Source organism: Lonchura striata, chromosome 4 (genome assembly GCF_050655825.1).
Source record: "Lonchura striata isolate lonStrDom1 chromosome 4, ASM5065582v1, whole genome shotgun sequence".
Taxonomy (NCBI): Eukaryota; Metazoa; Chordata; class Aves; order Passeriformes; family Estrildidae; genus Lonchura; species Lonchura striata.
The window spans coordinates 25,687,615-25,706,858 of record NC_140706.1 but is presented as its reverse complement, the minus strand read 5'-3'; the positions used below and the strand labels follow the sequence as shown (position 1 = coordinate 25,706,858).

Genomic DNA, 19,244 nt, shown 5'->3' with positions numbered 1-19,244 from the left:
GTGGTGTTGCTGGTTGGACACACTTCTGCTTTTGTATTATCTACAGACGCAGTATTTACCAAAGCTTTATTGGCTGTGGTAGCCCTCTTGAATGAGAAATACTGGTTAACCCCTCAGTGATATTTTGTTCTTGTCAGGAGAGGCTATTAAAAATGGGAACCTTGCTGTTGACTGTTGTGTGTAATATTGTGCTTTTACACCAGAGCATGGAATTAATTTGTCTTTCCCTTCACTTTGTCAGTGCTTAATGGGTGCTTTTAGGTGTGAACTCTCTATTTCCATGGTACAACTAAGTAGTTTGTCAGTTACAGAGGAAATGAGAAGTGTCATGGAAGTGGTGATTCCATCACCAGTGGGTTTGTTGTTCTATGTGGATGTTTCAAATTTTGATAGTGATAAAGCATCCCCTTACCGTTTTAGTGGACTTTTTTTTAAAACAGAGAGCAGGAATAAATGGGAGACAGCAATAAAGCAAACACTGGTCTCTTGATCTCTTTTGGCAAATAACTGTGTGGTAGTAGCTGGCACCAGTTTAGAGAAAAATAGCTGTGGAATAATTTACTTTTCAGTAGGTCTCCATCTCTAAAAATTAGAGATTAATTTTAATCTTGAAACTACGTCTTTTTATGCTATTTTTTAGAAGGTGAATATATAATAAAGGAATTATTTATTTCTGTAAGAGGACCTGTGCTTTAGTTGTAAGACAATGAAACATGTTGCCTGATGTACATCAGTAAAGAAACCTTAAGAAATAAATGCTTTTGAACCGTGTGATTTGTATTTTATTATCTTCTTAATGGCTAAACTTGTTTTTTATTCATGTTATCATTATTGAAATTATTCCTATGCAGTTATCATTCAATACTTATTTAATATGAGTTGCAGAAGTGAATCATGTCTATTATTCTAGAAGTTTTGAGCTAATTGAAGGCAGTTGACATGTAGTTTTTATATGATGTTCCTTTTTAAGAATCAGTTTGAGTGGAAGTTTAAAATACTGTTTTGATTTTGGGCAAATGTACCTGAATAAATACAGAAGGAATATGTGAAATTGAAGAGAATCCTAGCAGGAATCACAGATGAGTAGACATTCAGCTCTTCTTCATTCATTGTGTTACTTCAGTTTCTTTCACTCCACTTTCCTTGTCGTGAAGAATTTGGAACCTTCTTCATTTACAGATGTATCTTAGCAATTTTTTTATTTTTCCAGTGTTGTGGTGACAATGTGTCTTGGTTCACATTAAATCTCAAGGAGCTACAGATGTCAAGAGAGTGACATCTTTAAAAAGGGAAGGCAACTATTTAGAACAATTCTTGAGCATATGCTAACTTAATTCCTATTCAGACAGCACTTCAGCACATGCTTAAAAGATGCTCTCAGCAGAGAAGCTGTCTAGCTTCAAGACTGAAATTCAAAATAAGCTGAAGTTATAGCTTTTAAAAAATTGGTACATTTGGCATGTACCTCCCCTGATGATTTGAATAGGGTCTGCTGGTGCTCCAAAATTATGAAAAAAATTTCCATGTAGTCTATAGCTAACTTTTATCCCTACATGCAAGAATAGAATGAGTTTTAACTAGATTCTTCTATCAAGATCTTGATAGAAGACTTGACTTGACTTAAGAATTCCCTTAATTACCCATGGTTTGATGGAGAGGTTCTGCAACTTTTCACAAACTTCTCACCTCTGATTCAAGGCATCCAACTAATGCTTACTAAAATAGTGCACTTCTAATGAGATCGATGCCTTTTAGAAGTGGATGGCTCATTTTGGATATACAAGGAAAGATGTTAAATCTTGATATGACTCAAATAGTGTCAAATAGTCTCAAATGGTGATCCAAAATATGTAGGAAAATAAAGAAAAATCTTTGTATTTGTAATGCTTTCATTAACATCTTTAATTTTAACTGCATGTAAAACACATGTGATTCATTTAGATAGACTGAATTTTGGTAGGATGACAAGGTAGTTTGATTAAAACAAGTGTTTTATTTGTTATTTAGATAAAGATACATTTGCAGTATTTGTGTTCTGTGTTTCAGCATTCCATGAGAGAAAAAAATGGGAACTGAGGCTCAAGTGATATAAAACTGCAATTATTCTTTAGAACTAAGATACTAGTCTAAAAAAAGCACCCCAGTCACTATCGATTTTAAAATAGGCTGAAATAATATGTATCTGAATAGCTTACACCCTTTTAGGTATTTTAAAAATTCTTATGTAAATAATTTTCAAAGATCTTACCTAAACCATATGCCATTAAGTGCAGAAAAGTTGGATGAAATCCAAATAGCAGAAAACAATGAAGAATCACAAGCAAGGTGGGATGTGTTGAAGAGTAAATTGCACTCATGATTGAAAGGTAATACGCACTCATTATATGTCATAATTGTTAGATCATTTTTTGAGATCTTGGGTAGAGGAGAAAGGATACAAAATAGGGATGTAAAAAGTCTATCTGAAAATAAGAGCTGCATTAACAATACAAGGTTGTAGAAATTATAGGATGAAGCTGATATTGCAATACAGAAATTGAAAAGAAGGTAAAGGTGGAATACAAAAGGAAATATAATAACCCGGGAGATAATGTAGTATAAACAGTAATTTCCACTGTGTTCAGAATAAGAGAGACTCTGGGGAGGAGGCAGAGTGGGGTCTCCAATAGATAGGAAGAATCATTCAGGCACTGAAGAGTTGAAATTGTCAAAGAAATGAAATGCTTTCATTGTCTCATTATTTACAATGGCAAATTCAGGACAGATGTCTAAAAGATAAAGATTTTTAGGAGTCTTGAGGGGGAAATACTAAAGGAAAGCAGGAAAAGAAATTTTAAAAAAAAGATCTTTAACAGTCTGATTTAAAAACAAAGCCAAGTGGACTGGATCCAAAGTGAATGTATGAAGAAAATTGTGACTTATATTGACTGGTACATTTTGAGTAGTATGGCTAAACTCTGTGCTGCTTCCTTATTGACTTTTAACCATGACTCAAAATATGTCCTGACACCAACAGCTGCAGATTAACCAACAGAGTGCTTTTTAGAGAGATTGAGAGTTTTAGACTGGAGGAAACAGTACAAATGATACAGAGATGCTGATCAGGTTTGAAAAAAATTGAAGTCTAGGTTTTTTTAAAGCTATTTCCTTGAACAGATTAAATTTGGTTTTCTGTCCATATAAAGTTTTCCTCTGATTTATACTCTTATATACATAAAATATGAGACTCATGAGAACTTTATCCTGTAGTGGGAATTATCCAAATGATCTAAATCTCTTACTGCATCTTTGATGTGTCCCTGTCTTTTCCTTGCTTCTGTCTAGCCTTCCATACAGGAAGGTGACCTATAATTTCCCCTTCTCTCAGGCTTCCTCTCCCCACATCACTGAATTTTTTCCACATGACTCTGAGTCCAAGGTCTCTATTTATGTTATGCTTGGTTGGCATGGAGTTTTATCTTCTCTGCCATGGCCATCTCCATGCAGTGAGAAGCACATTAAAATTATCCAAATCTGACATGGCAAAGTGGGATCTAGGCTAGCTAAATATTTAAAGAGACGGTACAGCAATGCATGAGTTGAAACTAACTTTGTAGAATTGTTTCAGTTCTCAATTTTGTCTTAAAATTTGATGTCAATTATATATTCATGCTTCTTGAATTTGGAAAGAAGGGACATTTTTTATTAGACCATGGTGGATTTCTCTTTATGGGCTGCCAGATATCCACCTAGTTTCTCTCTCACTCCATCCCCTCCACAGGACAGTGGGAGGCAGAAAACAAGATGAAAAATATCTTAGGTTGAGTGAAAGGCAGAGAGATCACTTACCAATTGCTATCAAGTGCGAAACAGATCCAGGAAAAAATAATTGAAAGATTGCCAGTTAAAACCAGAACTGGATGGTGAGAAAAAAATATAAGAACTAAAATACTTTCCCTCATCCTGCCCTTCTTTCACGGGCTCAGCTTCACTCCTTCATTTCCAACTCCTCTACCTCCTCCCTGCTGCGAGTGGCAGAGGAGGATGAGGAATGGGGTTGTGATCAGTCCATGAGAGTTCCACTCTGCTGCTTCTTCCTCTTCACAATTTTCCCTGCTTCAGTGCTGGATCTCTGTGTGGTCTGCTGTCCTTCCAGAACAGATCCTGTGTGGGCCCTCTGGAAGGGTTGCAGTTCCTCAGGATAAACCTTGAGCACTGGTCCTTCAGAGGCTGCAGTTCCTCCAGGACATGGCCACCCGCTCTGGCAGGGAGCCCCCAGCAAGCTGCAGCGTGGATAACCGCTCCATCCCAGGTCCCTTCCACGGGCTGCAGAGGAAATCTCTGCTGAGGTGCCTGAAGCGCCTTTCCCCCTCCTTCCCTCACCTCCGTGTCGCAGGATTCTCTCTCACGCTTGTTTTCCTCCCGGGGCTCTCCCGGCGGCGCTGCCCTGCCGGCCCGGGGCGGCTCTGGCCTCTCCTCAGCCCAGCCTGCGAACCCCCTCTGCCGCCTGCACCTGGTTCCGAGAAAGATGAGAAAAACAGGCGCTAAATTGCGTAAGGGGAAGCAAAACCCAAGAAACTGTACCCTTATCTGTCAGGACTGTGTAAATTTTAAAATGTCTAAAGCAGTCAATGCACATGATCTCAGCCAGAAATATCAGTGCTTCTTGCCACATGCCATGACAGGGACTATCTTGCAGTTCTGCCTGAGGAGATACATTATGATCTCATGAATGATTTTGATGAAATTTATCTTGATGAAATTTCCACTTGTGAAAGCAGAGTGGCTGTGAAAAGAGAAACTTTATGGGAACACTAAAGCTAGAGCAGCTTAAGAACCCATTTTTCTCTGTGTGACTTCTATTCTAAGCTTCCATTGAGTTTTATTGTATCCAGGCTGTGTCAGAAATAAATTGGTTTTGTTTCTATTCCAGTTTTGTACAAAGTCAGAGGATTGTGAAAACAGCTAAAAGCTTATTTGGTTTTCCAAGCTGAGCTTCTCTGGTTTAATTTTTTTCTTATTTTTTGACAGTATTATGATAGCATTAAGGAATTGTTTATATTTTATATATACTGACTATTCAGTTCAGTACATGCTATTCAGTAGTCATACTATTGTTCTAAATATACTGTTTTGATTTCACAGGTGCCTGCAGAAATATCACCAACAGCCAGTGCCAAATGCTGCCATATAACTACACCACTGTAACTTCAGTTCTTTCCATTGTAAAAAGTACTGAAATGGAAAAATTCCTGAAGTTCTTCAGTTACCTCAATCGTCTCAACTGCTATCAACACATCATGCTGTTTGGCTGTAGTCTCGCTCTTCCTGAATGCATCGGTGATGGTGATGACAGGTATTTGAGAATGAAAATCCATCACTGACTAGAGCCAATTGTGGTAAAATACTCTCTGTCTAATCAGACAAGGGAAGATCCAAACTAAGCCTGTGACCTCATTGCAAAATTCCTGTCTGTCAAAGCTATTGACAGCATTTCTGCCATGATAAGACAACTGGAATAGAGATCTTTTAGAAAAATGTTGCCACTGTATAAACTAAAACTGTGATATTGGGGCAGTCAGGCTTATTTTCCTAAAGAAGTCTGTCCAGAGTTCTTCTGCCTAATTTCTCCAATCTGGCTGTGCCAAAATGGAATGTTTTATAATAGTAATAATGCCTTGGATATGTATAGTATTGTCACAGATTGGGGTAGCCATTTGTTAAACTTCAAATTTGTTCAGTCATTTCCTTCAGCAAAGTTAATATTTTAAATATATTTTTTTGGTATTTAATTGGCAGGATATGTTCAGGGTGACATAAACTATTCTGGAAGTTTAAGGAGCATATATTTTTCCTGCATTTACATAATTTCATAACAGTATAATGTGCATGCACTTTTAAATTGAGTTTGATTTGAAATAGGATCAGTGAGTTTAGCAGAGCTAAAATCAAAACATGACACAAAAAGGGGAAAAGGAATATTTTTAATATATATACACAATCTTTGATGTTTCTGGAGGGGGAAAGAGAGATAATAGATTTCTTTCTCCTTGTTTTCATTTTTTTATTTCCAGTTTCTCCACTGTGAAATTTAGTGGAAGAGAATATGACAATTGAATAAGTGTTTCGAACAATATAACAAGACCAGGAAGTTTAGAAGGAATAGGGTACTTATGAAAGAAGTTCTATGAGAACTGGTCAAAAATTCAGTTGCCAATGAAAGACACAGTCTCACTCCAGGCAATATATGGCTGCCACTTTCCATGCATCACGATAATTCCTGGACTGTCTAATTAAGTTCACTAAAATGACAGAAAATTAACCCAGAATAAGGTGTACAGATGATTACACAGATAGGATTGGTGGGGAGGAAAGGCAGCACAGGTAGTAACAGTGGAATGAGACTGATCTTTAGACTAGCTGAGTGGTTTAAAAAAAAATGCAGAGTGTACATATCTTTGTTAACCTACCAAAAGCTATTTTAAGTTAACCCTGTTTAATTGAGTGCATTATCAGTTATAGCACTTCTGCTCCAGTTCAGTATTACAATTGTTCTACTTAACGAATCTGATAACAGACTTACACTCACTGTTTTCTATAAAAATTATTGAACAAAATAAGAAAAGTGTGTTTAGATAATACATTGATGCATTTAAATGTTCAACAACAGAGCAGGCCATTTCTCTGTTGCTTCGCTTATTTTGCCTTCTTTGGAATTTGATTTTCACAAACATATTGAGAGTCAGTTGTGTGTATCAAAAGTGCAAAGCTATTAAAAAATTGAGTAAAATGGTGAAGGATAAATTTTGTACTTTTCCATTTCTCTCCTGAAGATGTGTTTTTGCTCTGGTTTTCAGTGGCAACCAAAATACTTTGAGATTCAAGAGTCAGGGGTTTTCTTTAGAGTTTTCCTCTTCCTCTTCCTTTTCCCACTTCCCCCTCCATTCTCTTTTTGTTTCTCCTGCTTTCCATAGCAGCAACCTTCTCCCATTAATTAACAATGTCAAAGCTGCCATTAGATTTTGATATCCTGTTTTATGCCGTGGAGGTCACAGTGGTTCCTCTATTTATATTTTAATTTTTGTTTTTTGGTGGAAAATATTGTTGCCCCTTCAGAGTGATGGAGAAGAAGGTCCATGAGACCGCAAATGATGTAAGATTATGTTAGATTCTGATTTCAGTTTTAGTAATCATATCTCCATGGATGTCACTAAAAATGCAGTCAGAGTGGCAGTCACAGGAAGAATAGTTAGAGTGGATTGACTGTGTCCTGGTTAGTTAAGTCTAATTTGCTAAACCTCAGTTGTCCTAATTTAACTTTCAGTTTCTTCTTTAAACAAGAATACCTTTTTCTTTTCTGTAGGCGACTAAGTGATTTTTGTGATTACTGTCCTTTTTGTAGCATCGAATTATTGCAGACAAACACACATATTTCACAGCCAAGAATAATTTATTTCAAGGAGCATCAGATCTGCAAAAAGTAGTTATTAACACCTTCCCTTCCCTTCTCAACCTAGCCCCTTTCCTGCTTTTCCTCCATAACTCCTGTCAGTGAGATCTAGAGAAAAGCACATATAACGTAGTAGGGGGAAGTTACTTTGTATATTGGGAGTGCAGATACCAAAAATGAAAGAGACAAACCCGTGTTAGATCTCTTGAATAAGGGAATCCAGTTATCAGAAAGATACTGAAGCAGAAGAGTCACTGTGGAAAGCCTCTGGTGGTAATGAATGCCGATATTTCCATATACTGTAGTGCTTTTTTGAGGGGACTGTGGCTGTCTAGAACATACAGTGTCACAAAACAGCCACTCATGTTGTGAGCAGCTGTTACTGCCATCCTCATTATTTCCTCCCCTCAGTTACAGCTGGTTCATTCTAACGTCAGCAGTTCTATATCTGATCATCACTTTTCATTTGTTGTTCTCTCTTTGTTTTGCAAAGCAATTGTCCCTAATGTATGCAAAGCTTAATGTGACAAATGTTGTTTACACAGTGTGGAAGAGATTAAACTCCTGTGATGCCTAGATGTCTATTCTTAGGTATTGTTGAGAGTCTGTTGGCAGCTTGCAGCCATGGGAGCAATGATTTTGACAGTGCATTACAAGAAGGAACAAGAGGGAAAGTTACAAGCACTAATCTTTGGCATCCAGTGAGCTGTCGTTACATAGCTTTTCTCTGATATTTAAACTTATGTCTGTTTCCCATTTATTTTTCATGTATTTATAGACATTGTTTTCATTAACACTTGAAGGAGATTAATTTTCTAGGCAGAGAGCATATTCCATGTTTGTGTAGTTAGATACAGGGAGTTCTGAATACTACCACAATACTGATGCTCTTCAGAAATGTTCTGTATCTTACTGCAGTGAAACCATGTGTGATAGTAAAAGTATAGTAATTTTAAAATCAGTATTTAATTTCAGCAACTGGATATAAAATCAGCTAGCCCTGCTGTTTTAATAAAGTACATAACAGTATCTATATACTACTTTACAGAACAGAAAAAGTTTAAAAGTACAACCAAAGCCTGTGTGAAAATGGAAAATGGAAATTTGAAGTGCAGTAAGGCTTTTTTGCATGCTTACCCATAATTTTTGTAGTAAGGGACTGCTTACATAAAGGTGTTATGCAACTTCCTCCTTCTTGAGTGGATGGATGAGATCTTTCCAATATGACTTAAAAAAATCAGCATTACAAAACCCTGTCCTACCACAGTCCATCAGCACTGCTAAGAAAATGTGAAAAGTAAAACCAGTGGTGGAAGAACACCTTAAATTAGATGTGCTGAGCTAATGACGTCTAAAACATTCCCAGTAGTAACTTTGTTCTTTTGGGCAGTACTAGTCTGTATCCTCTGGCCACCACATGCAACACTGGTACTTTGTTGTAAGAGAGATATGTCCTCAGAACTATTGGTTATGATTAATAATTTAATCTAGTGAGTTCTTCCTCTGCACTGAAAGATACTAAGAGCGGGCCAAAGGTCAGTTACTACAATGTAGTGGATATTTATTTATAGCAACTTGCATGCATTGGATTCTACAATTCAAGAAGACAATAAAAGTTATTCTGCAATGTTTTCACATTTCAAAAGGAAGAAAAGTGCCAAAATTAATATAAAATTTAAAGACTCAAAATCATGAGAGAAATTCATAGTGGCTCAGCCTATTACTGTGTAATGTGAACAGACTCATTGATGCTTTCTAATGTTTCTTGCACTCTATGAAAAAATCAAATTTCATCAAAAGACTTGGAAAAATAGGCAGGCTATATAAGATCCTGAAGGCCCGTGTACATACCTTATTTTGACTTTTTATGCTGGGAATAAATGTGAAGCTTATGATTTACATACCCTATGCTGTCATGCTGCCTTTGAAACAGAAATAATAGCTTGAGTATTTACATTGACCCTCTTTGTAGAAGTATATTGTAAAGTTGAGGAGATGCCTTCCATTGAGAGATACTCAGAGTTTCCTATCTTTGGAAATCAAAATTAATTTAGACTAGAAAATAGTATTAGGGCAATGCAAATTAGAAAGTGTAATATGCTCCCAAGCTAAAATTCCAATGTACCTTGCATTTCTGTACAATTCTACTCACTATGCTTTTCTCATATCAGATATCTTTGAAGACAGAGTTGTGAAGTGGCTTGTCTTCAGGAAGGGCTCAAAGAGTGTATTTGAAATAATGAGTTTTTATGCTGGATGCTGTACAAATATGTACTGAGGGGCATCTTCCTGCCTCTGAAAGTTTATAGCCCACATGAAGAAAACAAGTAAAGGATAGGAAGAGAAGGTAATGCTGGCACATTAATGGCTGAGGAAGACAAAACTGAGGAAGAAATTTGCAGTAGAGCAGAGAACTACTCTGTAACACTTATAGACTGTGTCTTTAGGCACAACATTATTTTTCATTTTGATTAAAGTCTGAAAATTAATTTCACTTACTCATTCACTTTACTTGTGATCCAATGTGTAGTGAATGTATGGCAAAACTTTCTGCCATAATTCAACCTTTTTTTTTCCTCCCTTAGATTAATTCTAAAGGGAAAAGACTTTCTTTGATTTTCTAACTCTTTCCTAGAAAGGAATTTCTCATGTAGCTGTCTATATGTAACATATTCCATTGTGCTATAGTATCTATACTACACAGAGCAGTAGCCAGGTAAAGACTTGTAGAAAGCCAAAGAAGTCAGAATAGGTCAGGATGGTTGGAATGGGAGAAAGTAACTAATGAAAATTAGATTAATACTACATAGGTTCTAAGAAGCTATGAATAGTTTGTGTGCAGTCAAATACTCTTTGAAGAGCTGCTGATAAGAACTCACAGTGGCAAATTCAATTCTGTGTTTTTTTTCTGGTTCATTATCTTAATCTTTTTTTCTGTAATTTATAATAAGGAAAAACTAAATAGTATGATTTTCACTGTGAGCCTGAAATAGGATGAAATATGGGGTCCAAAAAACAAATCCAGAAATGTGTTGTGTCTTTTATTAAAAGATGTCAACATTCAAAACAATTTCATTCATGTCCTGTTAGAAAATGGAAAAGAGTAATTCATTCTTTATAGAGTAATAGATATCTGTCTGTCATGTTTAGTATAATCCATGAATGAGACCAGTGATGTGGTTACTTCCTTTTTCCTGTTTTTGAGAACTTCACTTGAAACTCATCCATGTTCTTTGTTTCTCCTGCTGACAGTGAAATTAATTACATTTTATCACAATTACAATAGCTAAACTTATTAAAATAGTAAGATGTTATTAAAAACATTAAAACTCTGCATTTTAGAGTTAATTGAGGCTTTTAAAGTGTTTAGGAGAAAAGCTGACTGATCACACAGATCTTATTTACATAGCTAATGAGAGTTTTTGTTTTAAGGCTTTGAACAGGAAGCTATCAACATACATTTGAGTCAATATCTATTACACAAAGTCATAACGGGTTTAATTGTGTATAAATAATGTATGGATATGTATGAGTTTGTATAGGCAATCCTCCACTGACAGTCTTCAGTTTTGTTTTAATCCACTTGATTTGGCAACAAAAGCAGGTAAATATGCTGAGACAAAATAGCAGTTGCTAGGACCTGTGAGTGAACAATCCTGTAGGTGGTCTGTGACCCAGCTTTTATGCTCTTTTTATAGTGCACCTGTGTGGAGATGTCAAATTATAGTTGCACTGGGAACTTTGACATTCTACAGTTTAAGAAAAACATTTAGGAAGTTAGCTTCAGAGTAATTTTTGAAGCCAAGATATTGAGAAACCCTCTTGGAAGGACATGTAGAATCCTCTCTCAGAGATGCTTTCATTGAAATTGGTGGTATTTACTTTTAAACATTAAGCTATTCCACTGATGACAATCATTTACCGGGTCTCCAAGGAATAAGGTGGGACAATTTTCTCCTACCACGGTGTTGTCTCTTCATGTTCTTCTCATAACTACATCCAGTGTAGTTCTTGCCATGAACCAGGCACGTGGAGTGGAGGCTTCTTTCAGGTGCTTGTAAGTGGCTGCCAGCTGTTTTCTGGGTTTGCAGTCCTATTTTTCACATCCTGTGGGAATTGCTTTATCCTCCTGACACACTTCCTTTTTGATGGTGCCTCTTTAGCCTAAGGAATTTAACATAACTCACAAAGACTATTCCAGATGTAGTTCTGGCAATAGTTGTTTTCCAAGGAGATACAGAAGTTTAGAATCTACAATTCAAAATAAAGCAGAGGTAATGTTCAGTAGGTGAAGTGATTTATACATAGAATGTCTAAAATCACATGTGTTTTGTTTTAAATGTTGCCATGACTTGGCTTGCAGCCTTTCAGAATCCAGCAGACTGATTGTGTGACAAAAACCCACACTGTTGTAAAATCTGTCTTTGGAGATAACTAAGTCATAATCCAGTCTTCAGTTTTATATCTGGTCTTCAGTTTTTAATATGGTTCATTTAAGTGCAGTTGTGACTTGAGCTGTGCAACCTTGGAGGTCCAGCTATGAAAAACATAGCATCCTGTCAAAAAGGAACACAAAAATTAGAGAGTGTGATAATGTTGCAAATTCTTGCCCACATAAATAGTGTTCTCTTGTTTTTATGCCTTGTTATTGTTAATTTGAAGCGTCCTCCTGAGGGAATTGTGTTACTGTTAGCAGAACTGAGGAACACGCAGAGTCTGTGTTATTTGAAAAAGCCCAGAACAGCAAAACAAATATTTTCATTAATTTTGTCCTTTCTAGCAGTTAGTAACCTTCCAATAGATGTAATTTAACCACTAGTTATAATAATGATTTTATAGTGTAATTTTTTGATAAGCAAACTGTTGAGGATAGAGTTGCTAATTGCAGATAGTTAACATTTTGTGAGAAACATTTTGTAAGGTTTTCCTATGCAATGTAAGTACTCAATGTCAGCTCCAGTCTACCATCAATATTGATAGCACACTAATTCAAGGTGAAGTAGAACTAATTCACAGCAACAAGAAAGTGAAATGGTTGCAAGGTGTAATGCATTGGGTAGGTTTTCAAACTAGCAAAACTGTCTAATATATGTCTAAAATAGCACTAGATAGTTCCTGTGTATTTTGAAAGTGTTATGTGTAGTAACAGATGTCATATTACAAAGTCCTGATTGAAAACATGTTTCAGTAAGTGTACTGAACAGACATGAATTTCTAAATGTAAGGAGATAGTGAATAAAATCAGGGTGACTTACAATGAAAAAATTAATAGGTAATAAATAGATACATAGATCAAAAAAAAATCTACAATATGCAGATTTAGAGAGTGATTAAATACTTGCACAGGAAAAGGATCAACAAGAAAATAAATCCTCAAGCCTCAATTCCTGTTCTAAAGAAAGATAATTTTTCAAAAAAACAAAATTTTACTTCTGCTCTCCTGTAAGTATAACATGTTCTTCATGAGACATGAGTGAGACTTCTAGTTAACAAACAGCTGGTTTATATCTGATTTCAAAGAAGGGAATGCTCACATTTCTCTAAAGTATTGGAGTGGACCATCTTGCCAAGACATAAATGAAGAAACTTGAAGAAACAGCAGTCTAAAAATAGCATTTCTAGAGATACACCTTTCTTTTCAGTACAGCTTGTATTGTTCATAAATAGTTTCAAAGTTTATGAGTTATATTAATAATCTTGTCTAAGTGCTATTCATGCAGCAGAAAACAATGTGCTGATGAGAAGATTATGGTTTGCACTGTCCCTCAGAACTCACACCATGAAGTCAAGATGTCATATTCATCACCTTAGGAGCCACTACTACTTTCTCCCAAGCCAAGATATTATGAAGGTGACAAATACAAAATTTGCGTTTGCAAGAAATGCTAAGGAGAGCATTGGTAATGAAGTGGCATGGGCCAAAATGCCAATATTTGAAGTTGAAAAACATACCTTAGAGAACCCTTTCTCGAGATATGTATAGTTTCTGAGGAGGGAAAAAAAGAAAAAAGCACCTTTTAACTTTTTTTTTTTTTTTTTTTTTTAATGTCTAAATAATGCCCTGGGGGGGAAAAAAAAACAAAACAAAAACAACCAACCAAACAAAAACAAACAAACAAACAAACAAAAAAAAAACAGAAGAAAAAAATGAGTTGCTTAGGGAAACTTCTTTTTATAAAGTTTATGTACCTGTAGATATGCCTACGGAACTAAATCACCGATTTCTAGCTTACACGTCTGAAAAATTGTGGAGTCTCTAAAAGCTTCTCTGTAACTGTCATGGCTCAGCTGCTGTGGGTGGACCTAAAGGGTCCCAATAGCTAGGGGTGGTACTGGATCTAGGGACAGGGCCTGAAATTAACTCTGTGAGGCCAGTTCTTTTACACAGGCGCAGTGTTGGGAAGGACAAACCAGGGACAAAATAGAGGGGAAAAGAACAGAGAGATAGGATGCTGGAAGGGATTTGTTTTCCACATTCAGAGAACTGTCCCTTCCCTGCCCTAACAAACTGGTTAGAATTACTGGTATGTTTAATTTGTCAATAAGTCAACGTAAAGAAAGAGGGGATTAGCTAAGAAATTAATTTTAAAAATAGAAGGTTAGAAAAGCAATGTAGAAATATAGGCAATGGCATCCTGCATTGGCCAGAATCATGTGTGTGATCCAATGCATGTGAAATCAGCATTTGCCATAGCAGGCAGTATCAAAACTTCATGAAGTGCTTCTAATTTCAAAGTGTGTGTTGGAGGGAGTTATGGATGCACCAGAGTTAAAAGGTTATAAGATAAAGAAACATTTCTGAGAACAATCTGGGCATGGAAATGTCTGCTTGAAATTATGTTTCACAATGCTGTGCAGTGAAGTTAAGGGAGGGAGGCAGAAAGGAAAACCATGAGGGCTGGTTGTTTTATTAATGAATATGTTGTTGATTGATTGCTTTCAGCCCAGTTGCTGCAATGATTTTCTATGTGTATTATCTGTTATAAGCTGTGGTTTATAGTTTCCTAAGTTGGTATGTTAACTAGAGATCATAACTCATTCTTCTGCACATACAATATATTATATTATATATAATGTAATATATTACTTCTTATAAATCAATACTGATCATTTATGTAGCTGAAATAATATTTTACAACTACTCTTAAAATTAGCATGTCTTTTTGTTATTGTTTGTTTGGTAATTTAGAAAAACACCCTTTTTCATAGAATAAAATTTATTTAATTTTATCAATTGCATTAGTTGTTGGGTAGGAGTATTTTCATAAACATTTTGGGAGTATTGACACTGATTGTTTCCTATTTGACTGGTGTATCTGGGCTCACCAGAAACAGACGAGGTAACATTTTATCTTAGTTTGGTAGATAGAACTCTTCTACTAGATATGAGTACACCCTCTTGTGCAGTAATTAGAAAACAAAATGGTTTCAGATTGAAGTGTGGTGAAAGAATTCTCAAAGAATTCCTATGCTTTTCAGCTCATGTTTAACTTATTTTAGTGCCCATCTTATTAACAAATAGCTTGTAAACCGTCTGCACTCAAACCATATTGAGGATTCAGTTAGTGAGACGTATTTAACCTCTCACAGGTCTGTCTCCTCTGTCAGAAGTTCTTGTTGCCCTACTGGAGACCCCAGTGGTAAGCAACAGGCTCTCAGGCTGAGCAGGGCAGTCAAACATGAATCACAATGTTATGCAGGTGGGAAGGAGAGAAACTTCTGGAACTCTTCTGGCTCACATCAGGATGAACATTAAAGATAAATGAAACTCCTCAGGGCCGCTCTCAGTTGGGTTTTGAGGATCTCTAAGGATGGAGGTTTCACAACCCTTCTGGAGAACATGTTCCAGACTGCTGTTTCACAATAGATAGTGCTATATAAAATGCTAGTAGTGATGAAAGAATAACTATTATCCTATTCTCCTGCTTGTTATTCCCCATCTCACCCATGTCTTTTCCATGTTCTGTCAATAGTATTTTTCAGCTCCATGACAGATTGGATTTGGGAACTGGTCTGAATTTAATTAGGAGTGACTGATGTTATCCATTGTGTAACAAGATGAAGTGCCATGCTGGCACAAAAAAAGTAGGGAAGAGAGGTGAGGAGAGATTTTGGAGCAGGCTGATGAGGGGTAGGACAACTTCTTTAAATTGATGACATCTGCTTCTGCCAGATTTGTTTGTGAAACAATTTTTATGTGAAATTGAAGTAGCGTGATACAATGATTTTCTACTTGACAAAGAAGATCCTTGAATGTCAGTGAGTGAGAAGTATGTCTGATTCTTCAGGATTCCTGATAAGGTGCAGCTCGGGAGGTTTTAACTTGGGTTGATTCTTGAGGTCTTCCTTTTGGCAATGCTCTGAAGTGCACAGGAAACATGAGTTCTGGAAAACTGCATGAAATTAAGGGTAACTCTCTCACAGTCATCTGTGGAAATGGAAGGCAGTTCTTTAGGTACAATATTGCTTTGGGTGTATTTATTATCTGAAGATACAAACACAGAGCAGCTGTGCAGTGTATGATTTACTTCCAGTTAGCCCAGAATTTCTATAGCAATGTTGTGATTGAAATACTAGTGTGTGATTCAGAGGACTTCTGTTTCACTCTGCCAGCTTCTCTTTCCTATGTGTGAATTTTGTTTGCTAGAAACAAAAGATATTGTAACCTGGATTTTCAGGCATTTTAGGAGTTTGTTTTGTTTTATAAAAGAAATTTCTATAGAGTAAAGTAAATAAACAGTGTGTTCATAATTTGCATAATAAACAATATGCATGAATTTTCAGAAATTTTACTTCAGGAGTCATTTTGGCAGATAGTACAAGAATGTAAAAATAGTTGTAGCAATATTCTTAATAATACTAATTTAAACTGATTAATGGCTGAACTAAAGCTAGAATTAATTAATTTAGTGCCTCTCTCCCATTTTCATTGTTGTCTTTGAATCAAGTGATGGGATAAGTAAGAGAAATCTGGAAGGGCTTTAGTCAGGACAGATCATCCCACCTGATTATGGTCATTGTACAAAACACACTGAAAATTTTTCATAGATTTTTTCTTTTCAATGCTACATTGCAATATTTATGCTTCTGCTGTACACTATATACTTGAGGAATTTCTGATTGTTATAGTATTATAAGCTCAACTTGTGATGTATTGTGCTGTCATGGAAAGTGACAGAGGAGTCAAAGGGGATTTCTGAATTTGTTTCTTGCTGATTCACAGAATCATACAATATCCTGTGTTGGAAAGTACCCACAGCAATCATCAAGGTCCAGCTCCAGGCCTTGCACAGGACCATCTCCAAGGGTCGTGCTGTGTGCCTGAGAGAATTGGCCAAGTGCTTCTTGAACTCTGTCAGGCTGGGGCTGTCACCACTTCCCTGAGGACACTGTTCCAGCCCAAACACCTTCTGGGGCAAGAACCTTTTATTGATATCCAACCTAAACCTCTCCTGACTCAACTTCATGCTGTTTCCTTGAGTCCTGTCACTGGTCACAAAATTGAAGAGATCAATGTCTGCCCCTGCACTTTCCCTTATGAGGAAGTTGCAGACTGTGATGAGGTCTCCTCCTCTCCATCTCCTTGTCTCCATGCTGAACAGACCAAGTGTCCTCAGTTTCTTCTCTTTTGGGTTCCCCTCTAGACCCTTCATCAGCTTTGTTGCCCTCCTTTGGATGCTCTTTAATATCTGTCCTACATTGTGGTACCCAAAACTGTCCCCAGAACATGAGGTGAGGATGTCCCAATGCAGAGCAGAGCGGGACAATCTGATGCTGTGCCTGATGCATCACAGGACAGGGTTGTCTCTCCTGGCTGCCACAGCACACTGCTGACTCAGATGTGACTTCTTATTTTGGTCAAAATAGTTTATCTGAGTTTTGTCTACAAAATAAATAATTACACTGACTCAAAATTCTAACTTGCATTGTAGAGACTGTATGTGTCCATCCTTAAGGATATCAACACAGTTTGGCCACATTGTCTGAAGAGCATTTCTAAGCCTGAAAGAGATGTTAAATAACAGCGGTTGATACAGAAGATGTAAAATTCAATAGCAGCTGCTGCTTCCTTTACTCATTTTTGGATGGATAAGAAGAGTCTTTTTAATCTAATGGTATATTTGGGTTTGTTCCCAGTTCCACTTTCACTGGAATCAGGAATTTATATTTCCCCCATCTGAATAGCTTTCAGAGTTCTGTGTGAGCTCTTTGTTAAGTATGGTACTCTTGGACAGCAGATGTGTTCTAAGATTTTGCAAGTATAACTCTCTAGCCATCTCTTTCCTGTTGCCATAAGATATGGCAGCTATTAAGGAGTAGTTAATTTGAACTGTCATTCTTAGTGAAAGAAATCTCTGTGGACCCACAGAAGAGATTCTAGTCCAGCTTTTTATTCAGATTTGTTTTTGTCACTTTTCTGTTCTCATAGCATTTAAACAGATAGTTCTTCCATGCTGCAGGCAATCCATTGAGTATCTCCATCTTTTTCATTCTCATTGTATAACCCAGGCTTTTTTCAGTCTCATGGAAAGGGTACTACTGTGTTGCCAAGCTTCATGACAGCAAATGGGGCATTCATGGGTGTATTAGAACTGGCTTTCTGCGCTATCTGTAAATCCTTATGAGTCCCTGTAGGGCAGCGGGGTGCACACTTACCTGCAGTTCAGCCAGTTAATACAAGGCCTTGATCTTCCCTAAACAGCTGCACCTGTTACTCAGGCTCCCACCCCGGGGAAGCTGAGCTGTTATGCCTTTTGCCAAATTCACCTCTGCGGCCTTTTTTCTCCTTTAAGATGTTCCATATTTCTCAGACTGTGGGTCCTATCCTTTTACAGGTAGTTTTGCATCTTTGTACTTGTAGACAGGAACCTGTTTTGAAAAAACACTACATGCACTTAAGCTAAAAACTAGGTGGGAGGTAGTACTTTTCTTTGAGTGTTACAAAGTATTACATGGAATTGAGGTACCATCTTTCAGTGTTCAGTTTTGTCAAGTGAAATTACTACAAAAATCTAAAATAACCTTGCTTTCTTTTCAGATTTCATTATGTAAAGAAGCAAATTTCAGATTTCTCTATTTAGAGACAAAATAGAAATTCAAACTCTCAAATGAACTTGAAAGTTACAGATAAAACCAAAGAAAATATAAAAATACATAATTTTCTTGATTTTGTGAAACATCAGCAGACAGTTTGTTTAAAAATCCATCAATAAAGAAGTGAGGTTTTGAGAGGTTTATGAATTTGTTTCATAAAACTCTGTCAGTGACTCTGCTGCTCTCCATATTGGAGTACTGTGAGAGGGTACTGAGAAAGATTTCACAAGAATGGTCACTCTAGCAAACTGTAATCCTGGGTGTATGTGTTTTCTCTAAAAGAAGCTGTTGAAACTTCTTTTCCTGTCATTTGTATTCTCTGAAAATCGTTATTGTTAGAATGTAATGAAAGTATTAAAGACAATTAGGACACACAAAGGCTGGTGTGTGAGCTAATCACTTCAACTTGTTTGATTTCAGGGCAGTAGAAATAAAGAATAACCTTGGTTTTCTTCTTCCCAGAATTTCATGATGTTTCAGTTTGTCCTTGTACTCATCCTCCCTGCCCAGCAATTTCTCACAATTGTATTACCAGTATTTTGCCTCGGGTCTGCGATCTAGTGCCATTCTTAGCATTGTGTGCCTGTGTATGAATGATACAGAGAAATATCCTACAGTTGTTTTTAACTTGTCTCAGTACCTGAATACAGCTTTTTGTGTGGCCACAGAAAAAGTTATCCTGAAACAACTGAAGGGATGAACCTGGGGAAAGAACAGTAAT

At 36.7% G+C, this 19,244-nt stretch overlaps 1 protein-coding gene across 3 annotated transcripts in view; it reads left to right on the top strand.

Annotated features, from left to right (window-relative positions):
* Positions 1-19,244, top strand: part of CORIN (corin, serine peptidase) — a 114,573-nt gene that overhangs the window by 36,593 nt on the left and 58,736 nt on the right. For all 3 annotated transcript variants that reach the window (XM_085577848.1, XM_085577847.1, XM_021526370.4), the window contains exon 4: positions 5,125-5,335. In XM_085577848.1, coding sequence (XP_085433974.1) covers positions 5,125-5,335 — 211 coding nt within the window. The remainder of the gene's footprint in view (positions 1-5,124; positions 5,336-19,244) is intronic.